This window comes from Bubalus kerabau, chromosome 4 (genome assembly GCF_029407905.1).
Source record: "Bubalus kerabau isolate K-KA32 ecotype Philippines breed swamp buffalo chromosome 4, PCC_UOA_SB_1v2, whole genome shotgun sequence".
Lineage (NCBI taxonomy): Eukaryota > Metazoa > Chordata > Mammalia > Artiodactyla > Bovidae > Bubalus > Bubalus kerabau.
The window spans coordinates 130,342,696-130,363,832 of NC_073627.1; the positions used below are offsets into that span (position 1 = coordinate 130,342,696).

The 21,137-nt window shown below is 45.8% G+C and overlaps 1 protein-coding gene across 5 annotated transcripts in view; it reads right to left on the reverse strand.

Annotated features, from left to right (window-relative positions):
• ANKS6 (ankyrin repeat and sterile alpha motif domain containing 6) overlaps window positions 1–21,137 on the reverse strand; it is a 52,857-nt gene that overhangs the window by 16,080 nt on the left and 15,640 nt on the right. For 4 of the 5 annotated variants that reach the window (XR_008713708.1, XR_008713709.1, XM_055578613.1 and 1 more), the window contains exons 6-12: window positions 20,954–21,102; window positions 19,453–19,651; window positions 18,603–18,652; window positions 15,508–15,711; window positions 14,312–14,465; window positions 11,265–11,434; window positions 2,271–2,457 (exon numbers count right to left, since the gene is read on the reverse strand). Coding sequence is in view for 3 of the 5 variants with exons in the window: in XM_055578613.1 (XP_055434588.1) it covers window positions 2,271–2,457; window positions 11,265–11,434; window positions 14,312–14,465; window positions 15,508–15,711; window positions 18,603–18,652; window positions 19,453–19,651; window positions 20,954–21,102 (1,113 nt within the window). In the remaining 2 variants the exon portion in view is untranslated. The remainder of the gene's footprint in view (window positions 1–2,270; window positions 2,458–11,264; window positions 11,435–14,311; window positions 14,466–15,507; window positions 15,712–18,602; window positions 18,653–19,452; window positions 19,652–20,953; window positions 21,103–21,137) is intronic. The other variant, XM_055578614.1, reaches the window with a different exon arrangement.

The following is a 21,137-nucleotide window of genomic DNA, read 5'->3' on the forward strand; positions in this document are numbered from 1 at the left end:
TGGGGTTGCACAGAGTCGGACACGACTGAAGCGACTTAGCAGCAGCAGCAGCAGATGTCTCCTATAAATTTAACAATCAGCTCTGGCCCAACTGCACACTGTCTGCTCAGTCCCTGCAGCCCGGCCCGAGTGCCACTCTTCAGTGAAGCCCACGATGATGCTCCATGCCTTGCTGGTAACACAGATTTAATCCCACCTTGTGTTATAATCATTTAATGTTGTTATGCAGAATGTATCTGAATCCCCAGCCTGATGAACGATCAGGACACCAGCACAGGTTACAGCTCCCAGGGCTGCCCCAGGCACCTTCACGGAATGAGTGTGAAGCTTACACGACATTGTCGCCACTTCACCATTTCCTTCAGGAGAAGCGAACAGAGGGACACAGAGTGAGCAGGGTAAAGGCTCGCACGTGACCCTTCACCGAGGCTACAGGTTTTCCACAAAAATATCATCAAGAATGGCTCTTTAGTGATGGACTCCAGGCTCTGGTTTGTGATAATCTAATGCCTGCAGGACAAGGGTCTTGCTGCCTCGGGACCCAGAAACCCCAGGAAGCAAAAGTAGGCTTTCTAAGCCAGAGAAGGTAACCTTTAAAAAAAAAGTGCTCTCAAGTCTTCCTCTGTTTTTTATCCCAACAAGGCTTTGCAAATGTTTTTTCCAATAATGAATAAGAGGGGAGAAGAATAGGCACAGACAGGGCATTCAGATATCCACTGTCTCAACTCTTTTGGGGGAAAATGTGGGGCACAAATCCCAAACTGAACCACTAGAAGTTTAGATTCCTGAGGCCTTCCGAGGCAGGAGAGTTCATGGGCGGGGAACTTAAGATGCCACACAGAAATTCTCTGGTGGTCTAGTGGTTAGAGTGGTTAGGACTCCACGTTTTCACTGCAGAGGACACGATTCAATCCTTGGTTGGGGAATTAAGATCCCACAAGCCACGTGGTGTGGCAAAAGAAAAAGATCATTATATGTATATATATAAAGAAAACACAGGGAGGAATGGGGTTGCTAGCCAGCCTCTGAAGCTTTCATAAATGATCGCGCTAGACAGCACAAAACAATAAAAGCAGTACCAAATAAAGAGGATGCCAGTGGTAGTGTACATTTATCAACGCAGGACAGACCATAGCCTGTGCAGTTGATTTCAACTTATCACTTGCTGGGCAGAATCTGCTCTGCACTCCCTCCCAGCAGCTGCAGTGAGACGCCTGCAAACCACACACACAGCGAGAATCTCCTCGCCTGTCTGATTCGTACTCTGATTGCACCTGCCTGGTCCCTAGCTCTCATCAAAGCTCCGCTCCCTCCTCTCCCACCCCTCCTCCTAGGAGCCACCAGAGGGCAGTTTTTAAAAGGATGAGCTTCTTCTCTCCGTTATCATTTACGTCTTCACACCTGGGACCTCACTACAGTGCCTCCAACTCCCTCCCTGCTGTCTGATCCATCTCCCTTTCCTCATCACCCCCACTCACGCAGGTTCCTGCTTTTACTTGCCCTCCATCCACTTCCATTTTCCTTTAAGGAGCTACTTCCCTCCCACTCCCAATCCACACAATCTGACCCTAACCGACCCTGGCTCCAAAGGCAGACACACTCTGCCCTTGGGGACAGAGAGATAGTTAAGGATGGGCAAACAACCCAAGTCATTATCAATATAGCCAAGACAGGACAATGATCTCTACCCGTGGGGTTTTGCCAGAGCTGCTAAGAAAGTAGCACACTTTCTACTGGGGTGTCTAGGTTAGTAGGAAGAAGAAGCATGAAGCTGCAGGGGGTATCCCTGCCACCACTTGAAGAGAGCCTACCTGAAAGATGGAGTGAAACATTCCAAGGCACATGGATTTAGACACGCTTGAAGCACACCCTGGATAGTTCCATTATGAGCCCACAGATGATCAGTGTTTTGGTTTTGTTTTTGCTTAAATCAGTTTGAATGGAGATTTCATCCCTTGCAACTGACCGAATTCTGATTTGTACAAGGTTCAGGGAAAGGTACATAATGGGTGGTGGAAAAGCAGTTTTACAGGTGTACATCTGTGTATATAAACAAAACCAACCTACATTCAGAAACTACTGTATACCTTTTAGGCACATAAGCTCAGTGAAAACAAAAATGCAAGGTACAATCAGGGAAGGGAAAGATATTTTTGACTAAAAAAACTAAAAAACACCTGACCCAGGACAGCTATAGCAATAAAGGGCAGCTGCCAGGTTACCATGGTGAAGAGGGAAGGGTGGGGTTTCAGGACCTTTCAGGGGCTCACCCTCATCAGTGATGGTGCCACTGCTGGAGCCCCCGCTGCTCTTGGACTGCCGGTGGGACGAGGAAGAGGACACGGAGGACTCGGCCGCGTGCCCCTTGGGGGAAGGAGAAGGCGTAAGGGTAGGGGAGGTGCTTTTGGAGGTAGTGGAAGTTCCAGATGGAGGCCTTTTGCTTGTCTCCAGTTTCTGCTGAAAAGAGTAAGACAAATACATAAGCTATCACCTGGAGGGCAGACATGATTCAAACAGACACCCACAATAGGGAACACGGGTGATATATGACTCAACAAGATGTCTAACCAGGACTATGAAATCTACTTCATAGAAAACATGCAAAGCAGAAACCATAATATCAAAACAGTTTCAGGAAACTCCTCCCCTGAGAAGAGACAGGGAAGGGGATGGAAAAAGTGGCACAAGTGGAGCCAGAAAACCCCAGTCCTAGTCCTGTCCAGATAGCGGCCAGCAGCACGTCCTTGGCCGAGTCCCCTGACCTCTCACTGCCGTGCCATGCTAAGTTGAGTCAGTCGTGTCTGACTCTGTGCGACCCGATGGACTGTAGCCCACCAGGCTCCTCTGTCCATGGGATGCTCCAGGCAAGAATACTGGAGTGGGGTGCCATTCCCTTCTCCAAGGGATCTACCCGACCCAGGGGTCGAACCCAGGTCTCCCACATTGCAGGCAGATTCTCTACCGTCTGAGCCACCAGGGCAAGTCCTTGAACCCACATCTCTCTGGCATCTCCTGCAGTGGCAGGCGGGTTCTTTACCACTAGCGCCACCTGGGAAGCCTGGTGGCTGCTCACTGACCAGCTCTACAATGAAAGTGTGGCTTATTCACACACGTAGGCCCATTCTGCTCTGGATGTTCCTTCATCTAAACCAGTCACTTTCAACCACTCACCACAGAAGACTTACTATTTTTCCTTTGTATGTGTTGCACACAAAAAAGGCCTTTTTATTTTGAAGTACTTTTGTTTATTTTATAGAAGTACAGTTGATTCACAATGTTGTGCCAGTTTTGGGTGTACAGCATTAGTGATTCAGGTGGGGTTTTTCTTGCAGCTTATATTCCATTATAGGTTACCACAAGATACACAGGGATTTACTGCTTATACAGTAAATTCTTGTTACTTATCTATTTTATATGCAATAGTTTATATCTGTTAATCCCCTACTAATTTGTCCCTCCCCGTCCCCTTTTGTAACCTTAAGTTTGTTTTCTATATTTGTGAGTACTTTTAGACTTACAGTTATGGGAACTAAGAAATTAACACTGGGATTATACTATCAGCTGAACTGCTGATAGTATCTGTAGTTGTTTCACTGATTTGTACTTTGGTCCAGGATTCATGCTGCATTGACCCATTTTGCCTTCTTGTACTCCTCACCTGTAATAACTCCTTGGTCTTGCCTCGTCTTTTATGACCTCGTTACTTTCGAAAAGTCCTGGTCAGGTATTTGTCAGGTATTTGTAGTGGGTTTGTCCTGTTTCCTCATAATGGCAACCCACTCCAGTACTCTTGCCTGGAGAATCCCATGGAGGGAAGAGCCTGGTAGGCTACAGTCCATGGGGTCTCAAAGAGTCAGACACAACTGAGCGACTTCACTTTTCTTTATGGATCTTGAGGTTGACAACCACAGAGGTGATGGGCCATTCTCAGTACATCACACCCGGAGGTACAAAGCACCAATGCCTTACCACTGATGATGATTTAGTTAAGGTGGGGTCTGTCAGATCTCCCCATTATGAAGTTACTATTTTTCCCTTTATAATCAGTAAATATCTGGGGAGACATTTTGTGCTAAATATTTTTTTTTTCCTGTTTGTCTGTTAACTTTAACATTCTCTGGTGCATCTTCTCTGGAGCAATTACTACCATGATGTTCTAATGGTGATTTATTTCCCTTATTCCTTCCACATTTATTACTTGGAATTCTGTCCAGAAGAGTTGTTCCTTTTCCCCTATTTATTTGTTCAGATCAGTATGGGCTTGTGGATATATATTCTCTGGGCTATAATCCAATACTATTGTTATGCCCTGGTCCCTTTTATTGGAGGGTGGTATTTAGATACTAAAATCTGGATAGTAGGTTGTTCATGGCTACTGGGATGTCACTCCTTCTAGGTCCTCTCAGTGAACAGAGCAAGGAAATATATGAAGTCTACTAACCTACGCATACACATGTAGCCATACTTGGTCCTCTATCAATCTGTGTATACATGTGTACTTACAAGCATGCACTCATACTGATAGCTCTGACTCCAATCCAATACCCACAGGCTTAGTTCCTCCATTTCCCCTATGACTCAATCTCTGAGTCTCATTATTTGTTCAACCTTAGTATATGTGTAAAGTGTATATATACACACACACATATATATATACACACACATGTAAAGCAGCTTCAGAATTGCTAGCCTATAACACCTACAAGGAAAAAAAAAACTCAACTAGAATACAATGCTTATGTACAGTTCTTTTTGTCTTTACTCTTACAATCTCCATTGACATGTTTTCGCCCACCTCCTACAGTGTAGCTATGTCATTCACTTGTAATACAGCTAGATCTGTTGTCACAGTCTGCACACATCCTTAGTTCCTGGTTGATTTAAAATCCACATGCAGTAAAGATAACTTCTGCATACAATTCTTCAGGTATTGATAAAAAAGTAGAGTTGTGTATCCACCATGGAACAGCTCCATCATCCCCCAAATTCCCCTGTGCTGTCCCTTTCTAGTTAACTTTTCCCCCACTCCAATCCATGGAAATAACTGCTCTGTTTTCCATTCCTATAATTTTGCATTTCAAAGAAACTGTCATACACATGGACTCAAATAATATGTACACTTTTTTGTCCGGCTCAGCGTAACACTTCTGAGGTTCATTTAAGTTACTGCATGTGTCAATAGTGTATGCTTTTCCATTGCTGAGTAGTAGTCCATTGTATGGGCTTCCCGGGTGGTGCTAGCGGTACAGAACTTGCCTGCCAATGCAGGAGATGTAAGAAACATGGGTTCAATTCCTGGGTGGGGAAGATTCCATGGAGGCAGGTATGGCAGCCCACTCCAGTATTCTCGCCTGGAGAATCCCATGGACAAAGGAGCCTGGTAGGCTACAGTCTACAGCATCGCAGAGTTGGACATGACTGAAGCAACTTAGGACGCATGCACATATTCCACTGCATGGGTATTACCACAGTTGGTTTACGTGTTTACCTGTTATAAGATGTTTCTAGTTTAGGGTATTTATGAAAAACTGCTGTAAACATTCACAAACTGACTTTTGTATAATTTTTTAAAAATCTATTTGGGTAAGTATCTAGGAGAGAGGTCACATGCTCAATGTATGTGTAGTTTTATAAGAAACTGTCAAACATTTTCAAGGTGGCTGTATCATTTTTGCATTCCCATCAGCAATGAATGAGAATTCCAGTAGTTCCACATTCTCACAGCTCTTGTAACTTAATTTTGTTTTTTTAAATTTTAGGCAGTCTAATAACAGGTGTAGAGTGCTATTTCATTGTGGCTTTAAGTAGTATTTCCTAAATAATGATGTTGAACATTTTATCATATGTTTATATGCCATCTATATGTCTTCTCTGATGGACAAACTGTTCAGATATTTTGCCCATTTTAAAATTTGTTGGTTGTTTACTTACTGTTGAGTTTTGAGAGTTCTTTATTCTGGATACAAAACCATTATCAGATACATGATTTACAAATATTTTGCCTAGTGTGTGGCTTGTCTTTTCATTCTCTTAATGCTGTCTCTTGCAGGGCAAAAGATCTGAATCTTTATGAAGTCCAATTTAACATTTTTTCTTTTATGGATCATGCTTTTGGTACTATATCTGAAACTCCATGCCAAATTCAAAGTTACACAGATTTTCCCCTAGGAATTTTATACTGTTTCATTTTATATTTCAGTGTATGATCTATTTTGAGTTAATCTCTGAATTCACTGTGAGATATATGTGGAGGTTCATTTTCTTGCATATTCAGTCGTTCCAGCACTATTCGTTGAAAAGACTACCTGTTCTTTGTTGAACTGCCTTTGCACCCTGGTGAAAAAAAATTTAGTTGACTATTCTTGTTAGGTCTATTTTTAGCCTCTCTATTCTGTTCCAATGACCTATGTGTCTGTCCTTCCCTAATACCATACTGTTTTACAGTAAGTCTTAAAACTAGATATTAATAGTATGATTTTTTTTCATAATTCTTTTGCTTATACTTTCTTATTGCATCTTAAAATAAATTTCAGAATCACTTTCTAGATCTCTACAAAAAGAGCTAGCTGGGATTTTAATTTGGATTATATTGAATCTATAGATCAAACTGCAAAAAAAAAAAAAAAAACACCTGATACCTTAACAATATTGAGCCTTCTATTGCTCCATTTATTTAACCTTATTTATCAGTGTCTTGTGGTTTTCAACCTATAGATTCTGCACATACTTTATTAGATTTATACCTAAAGATTTCACTCTCATAATACATTTTCATATAATACATTTCTAATGTACTGTAAATGATACTTTCAGTTTCAAATTTAAAAAGTCTAATTATTCTAATTGTTCATTGCTACTGTATAAAAGTACAATTGACTTTTGTATACTGACCTCATATCCTGAGACCCTGCTGAACTCACTTTTTAGTCCTAGGAGGGTTTGTGTAACTTTTTTGCACTTTCTGAGTAGACAAACATAACATCTAAAACTAGAGACAGTTTTATTTCTTCCTTTCCAATCTGTGTACCTTTAACCTATTCCTTACCTTATCACACTAGCTATAGGATAAGTTTTGGTACAAAGTTGAGAGAGGCAACATCCTTGTTCCAGATCTTTGGTGAAAAGCACTCAGTCTATTATCATCAAGTACAATTCATATGAGGTCCAGGGAGTTCTTTTCAATTCTTAGTTTGCCGAAAGTTCTGATCATGAATGGAGTCTGAATTTTGCCAGGTGCTTTTTCTGCATTTTATTCTTCAGTCTATGAACCTGGTGAATTATGCTAACAAAGTGCTTTTTTCCAGTATTTATCCTATTCAGTGTTCTCTGAACTTCCTGGACCTGTGGTTTGGCATCTGTAATTAATTGGAGGAGAAATTCTTGGCCATTAAAAATATATATATTCCTTATGCCCCACCATTCTCTCTCTCTCCTCAGGGGTTCCAGTTACCTGTATGAGAGCATTTGTTACTATCTTACAACTTTGAGGCGCTTGGCTTTTGTTTTTGCTTTGACTTCTTCTTTACTTCATGTTTCAGTTTGGGTAATTTCTATTGCCCTATCTTCAGGTTCATTGATTCCTTCCTTGGCTGTGTCAAGGAAAGAATCTTTCTACTGAGGAGCCCATCAGAGGCATTCCTCATCTCTGTGTTTTTTATTTCTAACATTTCCATTTGGCTCTTATAGTTTCCATTTCTCTGCTAAAATTGCTACTCATAGGAGTCTGCATGCTGTTCAGATTGTTCACTAGAGCCTTCAGCATATTAACTGTAGTTCTTTTAAACTTCCTGTTATATAATTCCAACACCTGTTTCACATCTACATCAGATTCTGATGACTGCCTTGTTTGTTGGGAGTCTGGTGTTTCTTGCCTTTTTACATGTCTTATAGTTTATGTTAAAAATTGGACATCTCATATAGGATAGTAGAGACCAAGATAAATAGTTTTCATGCCTAGAAATGGGTACACCTTTCCTTCTGCCAAGCCTTTAATGTTCCTTCTTGCTAACTACATCCCAGGGTGGAATCAGAAGTCCTTTTCTTAGACTTGAAAAAACTTTGTCAATAAGATGTCTATATTATTAATGGATTCTTCCTTCTGCTTTTTTTGTAAAGATAGCCATTTTATAATAAAGCTTCTGATTAAGCAGGAGACAACTGGGATATCCCTACAAAACAGATTCTATTTCAGTCAAGGGCAAATAAACACAATACTCTAGGCCTGTAGGCAACATTATTGGGGAGGAGGCAGGTAAATATAAGATTTGGGGTGCTCTGAAATATTTGAACTATTCCTTTCATCTCCAGTGTGGCAGATTAATCATGTCGTGGCATCATCTCCACCCTTCCTCTACCTATACTCTTTGCTACATAACTGTGTGGTCTCCTGCAGTGGGTGTGATGACTTGCTTAAACTTCATTGGTTTTCAACTAATGCCTCTGACTGTTGCCATGAGAACATGTCCAAACTTGTTGTGGACACACATGGACCCACTGTTTTGATCACCCAACAGTCAAACATGTAAGAGATCCCCTCAGTCCAGAAGCACTGCCTAGCTAAGTCCAGACCAGGCTGCCCAGCCACAGATGTGCAAGTGTAAGAAATGCGTTGTTTTCAACCACTGTGCTTTTGGGTGGGAACAGAAAGCTGATATTCCCAGGGGGCCTTTGGGCTTTCTGAGATCTGGGAAGTGAAGCACGCTCCGGCCCCACCCCATCTCCACTCTGTATCTGCTAAGGCACACTTCACATCAGCAGTCATGCCTGAGAAATATTCTATGCTGCAGTGTGCTTGGTTTAAGCAAAGTGCAAAACCCAGAATCATCAGGCTCATATTTTGAATACTAATTTCTAATTCTCCCTAAGGGAGTCTTTGAAAAGCACTTCATGTCTCCATTTTGCTGCTAGAGCCTTTGACAGAAAGCCCACTCCTGTGTCCTTTGATTTAGGGCAGTGATTTCTAAGAACTTGGGCTGGGCTGGCTGCAACACTCTCGGAAGAGAAAAACAGATTCCTCAGACCCTACCCTGAGAGTCTCATTTAGCTAAGCTGTGTGGAACCCAGAAATCTGAGTTTTTAAGTAGCTCCCCAAGTTTACAGCATATTCTTATGCTAGGAATATCAGGTGATCATTGAACTGGATTGTTTCTCCAGTTTTCTGTTGCCTGAATGCCTCTTCTGACACAATTTCCGTTCATCAGAACACACTTGTACATACCTTAGATATGACAGGTGCATCCAGGTGATGCAATGGTTAATATAATTTATAACTTAGATGCCTCCCTATTTCCAGCACCAGTGAAAGGAAGCTAACAATACATAACACATCTAATATGACCATCAAAACAGAAACAGAAAATTTTACACAACAGAGAAGAGGAAAACTATGTGAAAATTCTAGAGTAGCAGATTTACTGTAATGAGTAGCTGAGTTTCCTAGCAGCAAAGGCAAAAAGAGAAATACGCTAATTACAGAATTTTTACTATTGGATGAAATAAAACATATTGAAATATCAATAGACATTTTGTACCTAGCACTGAATTCTAAAAGGAACTTAATTTCATAAATCCTAGTACACAAATAATTTTGAACATAATAGAAAATATGCTAACATATACAGAGACTTTTTTTTTTCTGGAGCTACACTGTAAAGAAAATAATTATATAAGACCAATTGCATAAGGGACTTTGAATAACAAAGAAAGCTGTATAACTAACAATGGTTGGACAGAAAACAAAGACTATTTCTCATATATGCATTATGATATTAATCTCTGAAAGCACTTCTGGGCAAAGGTCCAGGGCTGAGGCCTTCAGATGATCTAACTTTTCCCAGGGAGAAAGCTTAAGACATCTAGAAAATAAAATGAAAAGTGGGGTTGTGCCTTCTGAGAGGACTTGGGTCCTCTCAGAAGAGGGAATGGGCTATGACACCCCTATGGAGAATCCAGGGAGCCACCTGTTAAAGGAGCCAGTTCATGTTCATGACTAGGACCCCCACTCTGGGGCTTACTCCATTAATCAACCCAGGTGGAGGGACTAAGGAGGTGGAGGGGGCAGATTCTTTAGATACTGGGAGACCTCCACTCCCTGAGGCATGTGGGGTTTCTCATCCATTGCAAACCCCTCAGGTGCTAACAATGTGGTGACTACTCTGTGCTTGCACACTAACTGCTCTGTGCTTGCACACTACATTGCTTCAGCCGTGTCTGACTCTTTGCAACCCGATGGACGGTAGCCCGCCAGGCTCCTTGGTCCATGGAACTCTCCAGGCAAGAATACTGGAGTGGGTTGTCACGCCCTCCTCCAGGGGATCTTCCCAACCCAGGGATCAAACCCACGTCTCTTAATGTCTTCTGCATTGGCAGGCAGGTCTTTACCCCTAGGGCCACCTAAGAAGCCCGGTAACTGCTCTGGGGCTCATTAATGGAGGCAGATGAGTCCTCAGCTCTGTCCTGCTCACCATCCTTCCTATAGCTCCTTTCCTATGCCACACATTCACCTCTGGAGCTCTGCACGTGCCATCACCTCACCCTGGGACAGTCTCACCCCATCCCACCCTTGACCCTTTCACCTTGCCCTTCAGATCTCCATTGCGATGTCCCTGGTGCCCTCAAGAATCGGCAAGGACACATGCCCCATAGCATCCTCCCCTCTCCATAAGACACACTGCTGTGTCTGTAGTGACACCAAGAGAACAGTCACCAACCCCTTCATTCACTGCTGGATCCTCACTGCTGGAAGTGAGCACAGAGCAGATACTCAGATGTGGCTATAGTGGAAGGATAAGGGAGGAGGGTGATTACTGCTACAACTGTCAACAGTAACCCCCGACACTTACGCAGGTGTACCAGGTACCAGCCCCGTTCTAAACGCTAAAATGTGAGGCTGAGATCAGAACCCAGGCAGTTGCTCCTGAAACCACTAGGAACCCTTTTGCTCTAAATCAACGAACAAAAACGTGTTGTGTGAGACTGGATGACCAGCACAGGGCTGCGAACCTGGTGCTCACCCCAGCAGCACCCCATACCTCTGCACCCGTCCCACCTGGAGGTATCTTGGGGGAGGTGAACACGCGTGCACACGACACCAAGGGCATGGGGTGTGATCTTGGAAACCACCCTTCTTGGAAAGCCCAAGGGCAGCCGGATGGAAGGTTTAGTCTGTCCCATGACAGCGGCACTGCCCGCGCTCCCCAGGGTGTCAGCGGTGCTAGGACAGGACCTACGAGCATCAGAGGAGGAGACGGAAACAGAACAAGCACCTTGCCACCAGGAACACTGCCGCCTGCCGGGGAGACCGGGAGTTCAGACGGGCTGGAGCTGGGCGCTGGCCCAACAGGACTTGACCGATGGCTGGGCTTCTGCTCAGATAATCCGGCTGCTTTTTTCCTCTGGGCAGCAATCTGGGAGAGGACACTGTCTATGCTGCCACCTGAGGAAAGAGGAATAGGAATGACTGCCAAGGTCCAAAGCACTGCACGGTGGGCAGTGGATGTCAGGGGCTGACCCAGCTGAGCCGAAACCACATCGCCCAGACCATCCTCTGGCTCTGAGTCAGGGCTGACCACAGGACTGCGTATGACAACTGGCAGGTGGACAGGCCACCGAGGCTCCAGTTTCTGCTCGCTTTCCACCACACCATGGCCAACTCAGTCAGCCTTCAGCAGGCCAGACACCAGGCCAGCCCTGGGTTACCACAGCAGCCCCTCCCAGTGCCCTCTAACAGCCACACACACTGCCCCACCAGGGCTCCTCCAACACCATCCAACACCCTCCCCAGCTCCCCATTCTGAACTTCAGATCCCCAGCTACTCCCACAGCTGTGTCAATAGCCTTCTCACTCCATAACACTCAGGGGCTCGGCTTCCTTGCTTGACTCCTGATTGCCACGTTCCCTCTCCCTGTTTCTCCAAACCTACCAGCAACCTTGAATTATGATGAAGGGAAAGGGGAAAATGATAATATCCAGGTCTAGGGAGGGCATCAGAGGGGGAACACTGATAACTACGATTTACAGGGCACTGACCAGGTGTCAGGCACTGCTGGAAATATTTTACATGTATAAACAGGGCCATTCTGGAAGGCAAAATGGAAAGCTTCAAAAACAGGCAAACCCATTGACCCTGCCACCCTGATTCAAAGGCACTTACATTAAGCAAATCACTAAGCAAGTGTGTAAGCCCAGTGCTCTGAAGCCATTACTTATAGTGGGATCTACAGGAGCAAAAATCTCGAACAGCCTCAGTGTTCAATAAGAGGGAACTGGTTAATTAAAATTGTGACACCTCAGATGAGTGGAAGGCTGTTTGGTTATATAAAAGATGCTGTCCACAGGGAACTCTGTTCAATGTTATGTGGCAGCCTGGATGGGAAGGGAGTTTGGGAGAGAATGGATATATGCATGTGTATGGCTGAGTCCCTTTCAGGCTGTCCACCTGAACATATCACAACATTGTTAACTGGCTATGTGCTAAGTCACTTCAGTCGTGTCCAACTCTTTGCAACCCTATGGACTGTAGCCCATCAGGCTCTTCTGTCCATGGGATTCTCCAGGCAAGATTACTGCAGTGGGTTGTCATGCCCTCCTTCAGTGCTGCTGCTGCTGCTGCTGCTAAGTCACTTCAGTCGTGTCCGACTCTGTGCGACCCCATAGACGGCAGCCCACCAGGCTCCCCCGTCCCTGGGATTCTCCAGGCAAAAACACTGGAGTGGGTTGCCATTTCCTTCTCCAGTGCATGAAAGTGAAAAGTGAAAGTGAAGTCGCTCAGTCGTGTCCGACTCTTAGCGACCCCATGGACTGCAGCCCACCAGGCTCCTCCATCCACGGGATTTTCCAGGCAAGAGTGCTGGAGTGGGGTGCCATTGCCTTCAGTGCTACTTCAATATAAAATAAAAAGTTTAGAAAATGAAAGAATCTGTAGATACACGTGCATTGGCATAAAAAGGTGGTTACAACATGGAAACAGGCAGAAAGGGAAAAGGTTACAAAGCAGAGTATACTCAGAAGTCAGCCTGCCTGCACGTGGGTCTGGCTCTGCTGTTTCATTGCTGTGTGACTCCGGCTGAGTTAATTTAACTCCCCTGAGCCCCAGTTCCCCCTTCTGGAAACTGGGAAGGCTACCTCACAGGTTGTTGGAAGACTGAAGGAGATAGATAATCCACTTAAAGGGCACTGTGCCTGGCACACACTAAGTGCTCAAAAACTTATTCTTCTTTCATAAAGAAGCGAAATGTACCTTGCAAGATATACATCAAAATGTTAACAATGATTCCTAGTGGGTGATATTATACTTTTCTTTGCCTTTTGCTTTAGCTGGTTTTCAAGCTTTCCCACAAGAAGCATGCATTACATTCCTATGATGGCATAAAGCATGGTGCCTTCCTGCAAAGCTCGCTTTACTTAATCCTGGATACCCTAGGAGAAGACTAGAAAGTATCCTGTAACCAGCCACATTACCTTTTTCCATATTCTGTTTTGTTTGTTTTTTACAGCATTTACTATTCTCAGATTAAAAAAAAAAATTGCCAGGCAAGAATACTGGAGCAGGATGCCCTTTCCTTCTTCAAGGGATCTGCCCGGATCAGGGATTGAACGCACGTCTCTTGCATCCTCTGCATTGGCAGGTGGGTTCTTTACCACTAGCATCACCTGGAAAACCCCCACTTAAACATCTATTCAAAATTATCTGTTTGCACCAGAATACAACTTCCTACAAAACTGACTTTGAATTCTTTATTGCTATGTGTTCTATCACCTAGACTTTGGCTTATATCTAATAAGTGGCCAGTAATATTTTCTGAAAGAATATGGTAAATAAATGTAATGGCTGAAAACAAGTAAACTTAAAGAGAAGGAAAGTATGCCATAAGCCCAAAATAACGGTAGGGCAAACGGCTTTGAGTTTTCATTGTCACCTCCTTGCTGTGTACTCCTGGGCAAATCCATCAACCACTCTGAGCTTCAGTTCCTTCATTTGTTCATTGAAGAATCAGGATGAGAAGATACCTAAGGTTTAACCTTCAAGGATTTTAAACACCACAAAAGCACTATTCATTTCTCTTAGTTTCTTGCAAAATTTTCTAACAAAATAGACCATTACAGACTATCTCTTCCCTTACCACTCCCCACTTCCTTGCCCTAAGAAACTGCATAAAACAAACTCGGATTGTGAATTCACTGAAAAATCCTTTAGGCACATCAAGGAGAAAGACAGTGTGCATGCAGTGGTCTCAAGGACTGTCTGCAGTTCACACCCTCAACCCTAAGTGATCTTCCTACGTTCCTGGAGTGGGCTGCCTGGGTACCCACCTGAGCGGTTATGCAGCTCCCCACCATGCCTGCTCATGCCTCCTCCCCCACTGGAGCCACCAGAGGAATGAGGTGAGTGGTTGAAGTTTCCAGAATTAGCGGGGGAGGCTGGGCTTCTGGAGAGAGATGGAAATTTAACTGGCCTGACGAGAGTCTGCAAGAATAAGGCAGATATGGCAGTTAGGGTGTGCTGTTCATTCCGTCTGACACACAGGTCATGATGGGGAGGGCCCTGGAGTTCAGCTGGCCCATCCTAGCCGATCCTTGCTCAGCCTGCAAGGAGGCCCCCAAGGGATGGAAGTGCACATCTACCTGCTGACAACTCGACCGACCACTAGCTCAGGCTAAGCACCTGTGACACCACTTCCCACAGGTCACCACCTCCTCCCATGTGGTGGACTTAACATAAACCCACTCTGTCTATTTTAAACACTTCCAGGCACCAGGGCCTTGGTCTCCAACTAGTGATTTGGCATTACAACAGTCCAGGAAGGCAGCAGCAAGCACCAGGGAGTCAGACAGAGACGGGGGCTCGGAGTGGCTCCAGTCACTCAACACAAAGCAGCAGGGTCAGGGTCTAGGTCCCTGAATCTCCATTGTCTACAGTCTGCTCGTGTGGGTATCAGCTCCCACACTGAAAGGGACCACCTCAGTGCATCACAGCAACACACTGAGGGCCACCAGGTCAGAAACCACCATGGTCAGAAGGACAGAAGTCACACTCTGGTTGCAAGAAAACTCTAGGAGCACACAGAGCGCTCTCCAGTGTTTGAGTCTGGTCCTGAACCTGTGCAATAATGTGGTGTGGAGCCTGATTAAAGCCAAGAACCTGATTTTTGGTCCCAGCATCCTCAACCCCACTTGGCTCAGTGACCTTCAGCAACTACCTCCGTTCTCTGGGTTGTTGGTTCATCTATTAAAGGGAACGTTCGGTTAGATCAGGTCTTCAACCTGTGTTCCTCAGAGCTCCAGGATTCCAGGGAGAGGGGCTTCCACTTTCGTTCACTCTAATCTGCTTACATATTTAATTCCTTTGTAGGGTTTCATTAGACAAAGGAGTATCACTCACTTAAAAGAAACTAAAAAGCTACAGCCCCCCTAGATCAGAAGGGATCTGAGGTCCCTCTGCCTGCAATCCATCACGACATCAGAGAGTGGTAGATGAAACGTCGAAGTATGTGAACTGGACAACTTACACTGTCCGTGCTCCCTCCACCCGCGGGGTGGCCTCTGCCGGCTCTCTGAGGCAGCACAGTCTTCATGGGGTCTGCCTTCCCGTTGTGACATGTTCGGGACCGATCCGAGCTCCACAGCTCAAAGCTGGAAGGGGGCAAGAAAGGGGGGATGACTGCCTTCAGCTTGTCGCTCGGGAGTCTGGTGAAGGGGGCTCCATTTCGAAGCTGAAAAAGACAGGCTGTGGGTTAGGCAAGCCCCAGGAGGGCTCCTGGCTCTGGGAGGAAGACTCCAGGTCTCTCCTGCTTCTCAGAGAATGGCAGCACCCCCGAACCCCATCCCCCACCACAGCCAAGCCAGAAACCCACGTGATGTTCTCAGCTCTCCTCCCAGCAAGTGAGTGATACCCTCGTCTGCTCTGCCCCACACCCCCAGGTTCTCTCGGGTCTGTGCACAGCAACAAGACTAGCACAGGGGGAGAGGCTGCAGAGAGCCACAGGGGAGTCTAGAAGTGCTGGGTGTGCTGTGCTGGGAGAGGGCCCTGCAGACCAAGGGAATGGAATGCAGGAAGGACTAGAGACAAAAGGAGCCAAGACCAGTGTGCAGAACAGCAAGGAGGCTGGTGTGGCCAGAGCCGGGGTTCCAGGAGGCGGGGATGAGGGCACTGGCAGGCCCAGGCTGGCTCTCTGCAAGCCCAGCAGACACTCCCATCCCCCATCCCACCACCTCCTTCCTGCTATAGCCACACCTCCCACTGCTGACATTTTTAACTGCAATTTTATTTTAAGTTTTGAAAATGCGATTTGGGGTCAGTATAAAATCCACACCATGATAACTGGTGGATCGTCAAGGAAAAGCTTTCACATGGTCCACAGTAACTTTAATTAAGAAAAGACAGTGAACTTGGTGCCAGATGGTTCTTTGCAGGGAAGGGCATCCCACAGCTAAACCTGCCTCGGGAGCCGGGCAGGCGGGCATCTCCGCGAGGATGGCTGCAAACGCCTACTCAGCAGAGCACCCTGGCCATCCTCCATCTGCCACCGGGCAGGTGCGCACACCACCGCCCTCTACAGGGCATAAGGAGGTGGGACAAGAGAGCAACAAGATGCGAAGTGGGGAGCCTCCTGGGTTCCCATCCAGGCACTGTCCTGCTTTTCTGAGAGTCTGTGAATAAGGGCCGACCCCTCTGGACCTCAACAACTTCATCGGCATAAGGATAATTCATCAGAGCTGTGAAAACAAAAACTAGGAACCCCAAAGTCCAGCAGGTCAATCTTGGATAAAGAGATGATGGATTAAATACATCATTTAATCATTGGATGCGTTGGGGCCAAAGAGTGTTTCTGACACAGAAAAGATGGTCATGACAAATTGTTAATACAGCAGGTTCAGCACAATGGGGGAAGATAACAGTGCACCACCGACTCAATGGACATGAACTTGGGCAAACCCCGGGAGACAGTGATAGGGAGGTCTGGTGTGCACAGTCCCTGAGGTCACAGAGTCGGACGTGACTTAGAGACTGAACAACAAAAGTGCCTGACCTGGCATGGTTTTTTGGGATATAAATGAGTGAATATATGTAAACTGCAGCAAATACTTAATAAGCATTTGGCTGGTACATATTTAGTGCTGTGCTATTTGTTTATTATATATAGCATGATATCATATTCACAGATACAAAAAAATGATTAGGAAAAATACTCAAAAGATATATGCCACAAAATGTCAATCACGATTATATCTGGATGTGTGACCAAGGGCAATTTTTTCTTTATACTTTACTGCATCTTCCAAAAATTCAATAAGATCATTTCTGTCTACATACTGAAAGCAATGATTGCTATTTAATAACATTATCCAATGTTGTAAGTCCCACGGTCAGTGTGCAGATACCAATTTATACCTATCTCACAGCAGGGCAGAGCAGACAGACCCCATCAGGGCCCCAAAGATCCTGGGGTAGCTTAGTTCTTTGGGGGCACCTCTGATTCCTTCTTCTCTCCAACACTGCCCTCTCCTGGCCAGCCTCCAGATTAGGGCCTCAGAGTTAAAGGGACTTGAGCCCAACTCCAACCAGGAGACTTTCATTTCAGAGAAGAGAAATGAAGCCCAGAGAAGTGAGGTAACACATCCAAGGTCACACAGCAGATAAATAAGAGTTCACTCTGGGTCAGACGTCATGTTAAGATCTTCCTGGGGATTATACTTAAAAACCACAACCATGAGGGATAGCATCTCCTACGGAAGAGAAGGCTAGCTATTGCCTAATATCCATCCTCCATATCTCCTTCACAGACATGCTTGATAGATAAGCACATGACCAACTTGGAACAAAGACTTCTATGCAGTGTGAATGGGCCATGTGACTAAATTCTGGCCCATTTAATGTGTGCAAAAAGTGATGTGTGAATTTCCAGGAAACTTCTTTACAGACACCTGGCCTGTGCCCATGGTCACCTCTTCTCCAGTCATCTTTGCTGTCAGCTGGAATGAAGCAGTAACGGATGGAGCTCTGGCAGCCATCTTAGACCAAGAGGTAACTTTGGTAGTAGAAGCCATGCCAGGGAGACCAAGAGGTAAAAGGAACCCAGGTCTCTAATTCTATGGATCAATGAACCAGTCTTGAACTTCACTTACTTGAAATATCCTGTCAAATTTATGCCAATCATTCGGGGATTTTGTTACTCACAGCTGAACCTAAAACTGATAACATCTCTAATTTATAGATGAAGACACTGCGGCCTCTCTTAAGCTGGAAATATACTCTCTTCTTTGACTCCTCTCTCCTTGGCTCTCCATAACCAAAATGGTAAGTCCAATGTCACCATCAGTTCCTCCCCTGACACGGCCCCTGTACTCAGTGCTACCTCCCTGATAACATGATCAGGGCTTAGCCCTGGCTGCTAAGCACCAGCACAGCCTTACCCAGAATTTAGGGCTGGCATCTATTCTGATTCCTTGGTGCCAGAGATATACCCATTGCTAAACATTTTGACATCGACCCCATCTGTAACCACCACAAAGAAAGACAAATGTGACCACATCCCTCCTTATAAGTTAATCCACTAACGATTGGAAGAGATCTGAAATGCTTTTAGAAAAGCCCCACACTCACCATGGTTGTCAATAACACATCTTCCTTTTCTCCTCTTGTGCTCCCAGTACCTGAGAAACAAATGGAAGTTTCCTGAAATGACTCCCTCCCCCAACCATAATGAATTCACAGCATGAGGACAGGTGACCAGGTCAGCCTTTATCCTGGAAAACCAACTCTCTTGAGTGATTAAATATTTAATAATAATTGGTATTCAATACTTGACGAGAAGAGAAGCATTTAAAAGCTATCTTAGAGTGTGTTTGCAGCTTTTCCATAAACCATTGTCATGCTGGGTCAGACAGTGGTATGTCGAGCTCAATAGTCTGTCTCAAACAATGGTACCCAAGGAACTAGTCCGGGTGTGGAGAGTCGGACTGTTAGAACGGATCTGACCTAATCAGTTTTCCAGTGTGGGAATCTTCTTCAGTGCCCTGGCAAAGTCATCCAAGCTGTTGAATATCTCCAGTGGTAGGGAGCTCACTATCCCCACTCTAACCCTAGTAACTCATTCTACTTCAAAACACTGCTGGTGGGTGCAGACCAATCACATTTGGCAAGAAGGAAAATCTCCTATCAAAGGCTAGGAAGAGACAGTGACTGGCCAAAGGTTTTTCAACAGGGCATGCAGGACAGGAAGCCGGGATTTGCTGCCAGCCTCCCCGTTCTACCCTTAGCAGTCAGTCCCTTAGATGAACTTCTGTCCCTTAAGTCTTCACCAAACTGGCCATTCTGCGCCAGTGTCACATCCCAACATCACCTTCTCTCTGCCATCAGCCCAGGAGGGGGGACGATGGGCAGAGGAAGAGGGCAAAGAGGTTCAGGCTTTGACCATTCTGGAAATCCTACCGCACATGCAACTTTTTCTTACCATTGTCTTTGGTCATGGGGGCCACATCAGGGAGCCCAGAGCGGCTGGTCTTGTCCAGGGGTGCCGCCCTCATTGTGGAGTCCAGTGCTGGCTCTGGCTCATCACAGAAAGGCAGTGGCTGGTTGCTGGACAGCCCACGCGGCAGTGTTTGCATCAGTTTAAGCTTCCGGAACCGATTAGACATTCGGTTCCACCAGGACTGCCAAGGGAATGCAGAGCAGAGGTCAAGTTCCAACAATACCGAGCCCAGGGAGAGCAACCACCCTCCACACGTGCCCCACCTCCCCTCTCCTGGGCCCACTGAAGGCATTACCCATCAACCACAGTACCCTTAGTTCTCTCTAAATCCTTCCTGACCCAGCCTGCAGGGGCCTTTCCAATAGTCTGGAGGTGGCAGGGAACCCAATTTGCTAACGCCCTACATCAATCTCCTCATTGCACAGTTTAAGACACAGAGACCCAGCGATGTTGACTTGCTGGACGTCTTAGAGTCCAACAGGGATGGACAGATGGACACAGAGGCAACACCAAACACCTTAACATCTCAAGCTACATAACCTCCTTCCCCCTATTCCAGTAACAATGTGAGAACTATCAGGTTGTCCACTCCAAGGCCTGGGCCATCTGCTCCTGCAGCTGATGCCTCTTCACCTAGAGAGAGGACAGGTGCCACCCCCAGGGCATCTACACAACCCCACGAGAGCTCAGAGGTTACTGGCATGGCACCAAAGGGAGGCTGCGAGGCCCTGGTCTACAGAGATGGCAGTGAGGCAAGGACGACGAGATCTATGCAAACAACACTGAGAGGAAGGATCCAGGGCCTTGGGTGAGCAACAGACATGAGAAGAATGCCAAGTCTGCAGATCTGAGAAAGTGTTGGAACCCCAGCCAGGAAAAGGGAAAAAATAATTTTGATTTTCAACAAGCAGAGCAGGGCTGGGAGGATAAGACATTCAAAGAGAAACATTCAACTTGCAGTTTAGAAATAAGCAGCTGGAGCTTGGTTCTGGGGCTTCCAGTAGCAGCTGATGGTGGCCTGTGGACCACAGACAGGCCCTAGAATGTGCAGTCAGCAAATACTGTCCACACTGAAGCACAGGCCACAGACAGATGGCCAGGGAGGAGAGGTGTTCGAGGCTAGCCAGCTCAGCACTACATCATGCAAAAAGTGTTAACCATTCTCTACATTTATAAATTGCATTTCTGCATCAATATCTGGGGTTTTAGTTTCTCCTGAAAACGAAGGGAAGACGTAGCAACATGGACCCACACACTTGCAAGCAGCCACTACTGCCACTAAGTGGTTACGATCACCTCCGTTTTCCCTGGTCACCACCGTTCCTTACTGCTCACCTCCAGTTTACTTCCTGCCCCTACTGTTAACCCTACTTGTTACCCTGTCCTAAAGCAGCTCTGGGTAATGAGGAAGTGGCAAGCATCTTCCTGCTTCACCTATTCAGGCATGGCTCTCTGATGCTCTTTAAGACAGGAAAAGGCAAACCTTGAGTCCGCCTTTGTCATCAGGCAGCACCGGGACACTCCAGGGCTGTCGGACCTTCGAGTGGGGCAGAGGTGGCGGGTGGCTGGGCCGGCCTTTGTCTTTATTCACCTGCATGCAGACAGATGCCAGCAGTCGAACAAGTTCCGTGTCTATGGACACAAAAGGCAGCCTTTTACCTGCAAAT